Source organism: Camelina sativa, chromosome 7, assembly GCF_000633955.1.
Source record: "Camelina sativa cultivar DH55 chromosome 7, Cs, whole genome shotgun sequence".
NCBI classification, from domain to species: domain Eukaryota; kingdom Viridiplantae; phylum Streptophyta; class Magnoliopsida; order Brassicales; family Brassicaceae; genus Camelina; species Camelina sativa.
This window is the reverse complement of record NC_025691.1, coordinates 29,374,958-29,379,088: the sequence shown is the minus strand read 5'-3', so window position 1 is coordinate 29,379,088 and position 4,131 is coordinate 29,374,958. Positions and strand designations below refer to the sequence as shown.

At 32.5% G+C, this 4,131-nt stretch overlaps 1 protein-coding gene across 2 annotated transcripts in view; it reads right to left on the bottom strand.

The window, feature by feature from the left end:
- LOC104703238 (amyrin synthase LUP2-like) overlaps nt 1–1,625 on the bottom strand; it is a 23,623-nt gene extending 21,998 nt beyond the window's left edge. For both annotated transcript variants that reach the window (XM_010419208.1, XM_010419209.1), the window contains exons 1-4: nt 1,574–1,625; nt 1,133–1,349; nt 262–447; nt 17–106 (exon numbers count right to left, since the gene is read on the bottom strand). In XM_010419208.1, the coding sequence (XP_010417510.1) occupies nt 17–106; nt 262–447; nt 1,133–1,336 (480 nt within the window). In that variant the 5' untranslated portion in view covers nt 1,337–1,349; nt 1,574–1,625. The remainder of the gene's footprint in view (nt 1–16; nt 107–261; nt 448–1,132; nt 1,350–1,573) is intronic.

The window sequence follows — 4,131 nt, the reverse complement described above, 5'->3', positions numbered from 1 at the left end:
CATCAATTGAGAGTACCTGGTGACAATAGATATGTCGAAGCATCTCCTTGCGATGCTCAGCATCGAATATCTCCTCAAGGTGTCCTGTGATATACAAACAAAATACCTGCAGCCAAAAAGTTTCATTGATTCCTCCTTCCTCCATTAATTTCTCTCTCAATTAGAAACCCTAAATCTCTAAATCTAACCCTAATTGAGTATTCTCCGATAGCCATAGAGTAAGAATTGAAAGAAAAAACGAGGAAGAAGAAGAAACATTACCAAAGGAGGAAGGAAGAAGAGAGGTCCGGTGATTTCTCCAGGCCAGTGACCATCGGAGGCCTGCAAAGCCGAGAAAAAAGAAACTCCTCTCCGTAACGCATCCGTCGCGTTTCCGTGGGTTATGCCTACGCCGTCGTCGATCTTCACCGGCGGGATGACTTGCTCGAACTTTGCCTCTTTCAGAAACTGTACAGTAGTCGCCAGTCAAAATCAACTCATATCAAAAATAGAAACTTCTCGTTGACAAAAAGGAAAGAAACAAACAAGGTATGAGTAATTGCACATGGCCCATTAACTTAACTTTTAGGGGCCCAAAAGTATTATAACTATATTTTATGATTTCGTCAATGGTTGTTCCATTTTTTCCTTTTTTTTTTTTTTTTTTGGTCAACTAAGATTTGTTGTTCACTTGTTCTCTCTCTCGGTCAATTTTATTGATTTTCCGAGAGCCATTATAATTAGGTCTGAATTATCTGATTGTTTTTTTGTCCTTTTTGTCCTTCTGTTTCGAATGATTTGCCTAAAATCGAAGATTCTTTTAGAAAATGTTATATATATATATTTTTCTATATGAATTCGTAGCGCATCATGCTGAAATTGTCCTTCAATATAATGTTTCCTAAACGGCACTAACATACAGTTTACGATAAGTCTGATTGGTTTTAATAACAATTCTACTTCTAGCCAAAATCCATATTTTTCTTAATGTGGTTGTAGTTAACTACATGTGTATAAATTATGAATTATATGTAATAATAATAATTTATATATGTAGCCAATATCACAAACATCTAGCTGATTAGATTTTAGGGAATTTTGTCATGATAATAAACAAATAAATCTCATTGGTGAATAAATTAAAAAAACTCACTTGCATTCGCCACAAGAGGTCACTGCAGCCTTTGACACGAGAACGGTTGTCTACAAATTTCCGACGAGCTCCTTCTACGGCGGCTCGTTCCTCCGGCGTGCCGGTTTTGGGATCAAACTCCCATGTTTGACGTCCGACGAAGTTGTTGCTGCTGAACAAGTAAGGATCTTCTCCATTTCCCTCTCCTATCTTCAGCCTCCACATAACGAATGATCCTCTATATACACGTATATGATCCATATACCATATATATAGTTAGTGAGTTTAGAATTTCATACAAACGATGGTATATAATCCAGTACCTAGACATGCATACAATATATATATACTCTATATATATATTTTACATGCTTATATATGTCTTTATATATTAAAACTAAAGATACCCTATGTAATGAACATGTTATAGAGAGAGAGAATAGTAGAGAGATAAGAGAGTACTTGGCGACGTCGATGTTTAATTGCCTTTGCGATTGTTATGCTCTGAGAGTTTCATGTACGTATGTTTATATAGAGGTCGAGGACGAGGAGGAACTGGATAATAATAATAATTTGGGCGCTTATTTTATTAACTAAATTATTATCTCTAACGTTTATTTAGTTTTGGGTTAGACAAATGTATTTTTTCTTCTAAATTGTAAAAGGTGTACATGATACATCTTAAACATATATGTATAGTTTACAGCAGAATTAAAGACAAAGCCTCAAATTTACACTCTTCAACTTAAAGTAGATTACAGTTAATTACAAGTTTATAGTACTTCTTCTATTTATTTATTTTTTTCTCAGCGTGTTATTACGGTAACATCTTTATTTGGTTTTTGGAGTAATTAATTAAATATAAGTGAACTCATCACAAGACTTAGATAATTCAAAAAAGTTCTTATTATCTAAAACCTAGCTCGTAGATTCCATATATTTTAGTGATCAGTTCCCATAGCAAAATATATATATCAGAACTCGATCCAAAATCAGACTCAAGTAATTAATGATCTGGTGGATGGACCACACCTGTTTAGACGTTCATCATGCATTTCATTAATGAAAATATATATACACTTTTCAATCACTTATGTTTTCAACACACATATAAATATCGGAGTGTAGAGACTAAAGACCAGTCAAATAAACGAAATTGTCGTTTTTTTACATCAAATCACGATTACTCAAACTCTTTTTATTCGGTAGAACCAGTTAGCAACATTAACAGTTATTTATACCCAAGAACAAAAGGACACATGTATTTTGATTTTTAGTCTAAGTATTTAAACCGTATTTTATGTAATTTAGTTCCAACTGTTACTACACAAATGACCAAAATGGAACTTAGTTCGAACTTATTCAAAAAGAAAAAAACGAATACAAGTACATAGAAATTGGACTATTGGAGTTATATGTATCAATATAATCAACAATTAATCATGACCGACCTAACCATAAACGCCACACGTACCGTCGTCTTAGATGCAGTGTGGACAGATGTCCGTATATAAATGGAGGGCGCACATGATCGTTATGAGATAATAGCAATCTGACAAAAACAGACGTAACAAGAGTGAAACATATATTACTCACTTTGTCAATCGCAATAAGTGCCACCGTACTGGTTCCAACTTTTTATACGGCGTTTTTGTTTTTGTCATTAAGTGTTAAGAAAAACCTCTGCAATTTGGTCATGTACAATCCCTGCTAGAAAAATATACAAATGTTATAAAATTATATTACATAAAAATGTAATCTATTTCATATCGTGTTGTTCTAAAAATATGTTACGGTTTAATCAAAACATTAATATAAACTTAATGAGCTTAATACAGTATGTCTATATTTTTTGATACATCATGATCCTAAATTTAAACTTCATAATTGATTACTAGTGTTGGCGATAAAGATACAAAATATACTTTTAAGTATATCCAACGCTCATATTCACAACCGAACATTTGAAACCCAAAGCGTTTACAACCATACTTATCGTAGGACTTTAAATGCATTCATTGTTTCTAAGACCCAGGTTTCTAGCTTGTACACAACTCTCTAGATAATTTTTGTAAAATAGATTATTCTTCATATACTCATCACGAGTCACGTCGCGTATAAATCGCTTTCCGAAAAGAGGTGGGTGAGGTCAAAATAATAAAGGTATGGAAGTTTACAAAAGTAATACAGGTATGGGGGTTCAGTAACAGATCAATTTTTCTTATCGTTCAATATGTTGAACGAGATGATAGATTTAACTATATATCGATCGTCTATGGTATCTAGAGACGGTACGTGCTGGCGCAAGGCTGGACACACAAATTATACAAACACTTGCGAAACGTCTTTATGGGCTTTGGCTGATAAGTGAAAATGCTTCGCTTCTGTTCTATGAATTAAAAAAAAAAATATCACATGGAGAGATTAAGTTGCTTGACAAATCACCAACCATCTCCTACTTATTATAAGGTAAAGGTTGATCGACTTACAAAACAACACCATGCATGCAAACTAGCTACCGCTGAAACTGAAACGTTACATATACTGTATATTCTTTTTGTTTATTTTTGTTCTCAATTTCTCATGGTCAGCAAAACGTGACATTATATTCAAGAAGACCATTGAATCGAAGTCATTTATTTGTTTATTGGGGCTCACATTTTGTTACAGTAGTAGTATCCCTATATATTAAAAGAAAAACATTTTGGTAAACAAGCTGATTTGTCAAAATTACAAAGCTCAAGACATTTTTTATCAAATAACTTTCAAAACATCAACTTATTTACAAAAGATTGCCATTATTTATACTATTAATTAGTGAGTACACTTACAGCTAAAAAAAAACATAATATATATCCATGTTGCCAAACATACCCACTTACTTACATAATAAAAAAAAATCCCTATAACAATGGTAACAACTATTAAAGAAATAAATGATTAACTTTTTTATAATTGGTTCTAGATTTCGTATATATTATTTGATATTGATATAAAACATAAATAATTAATTTTGAATA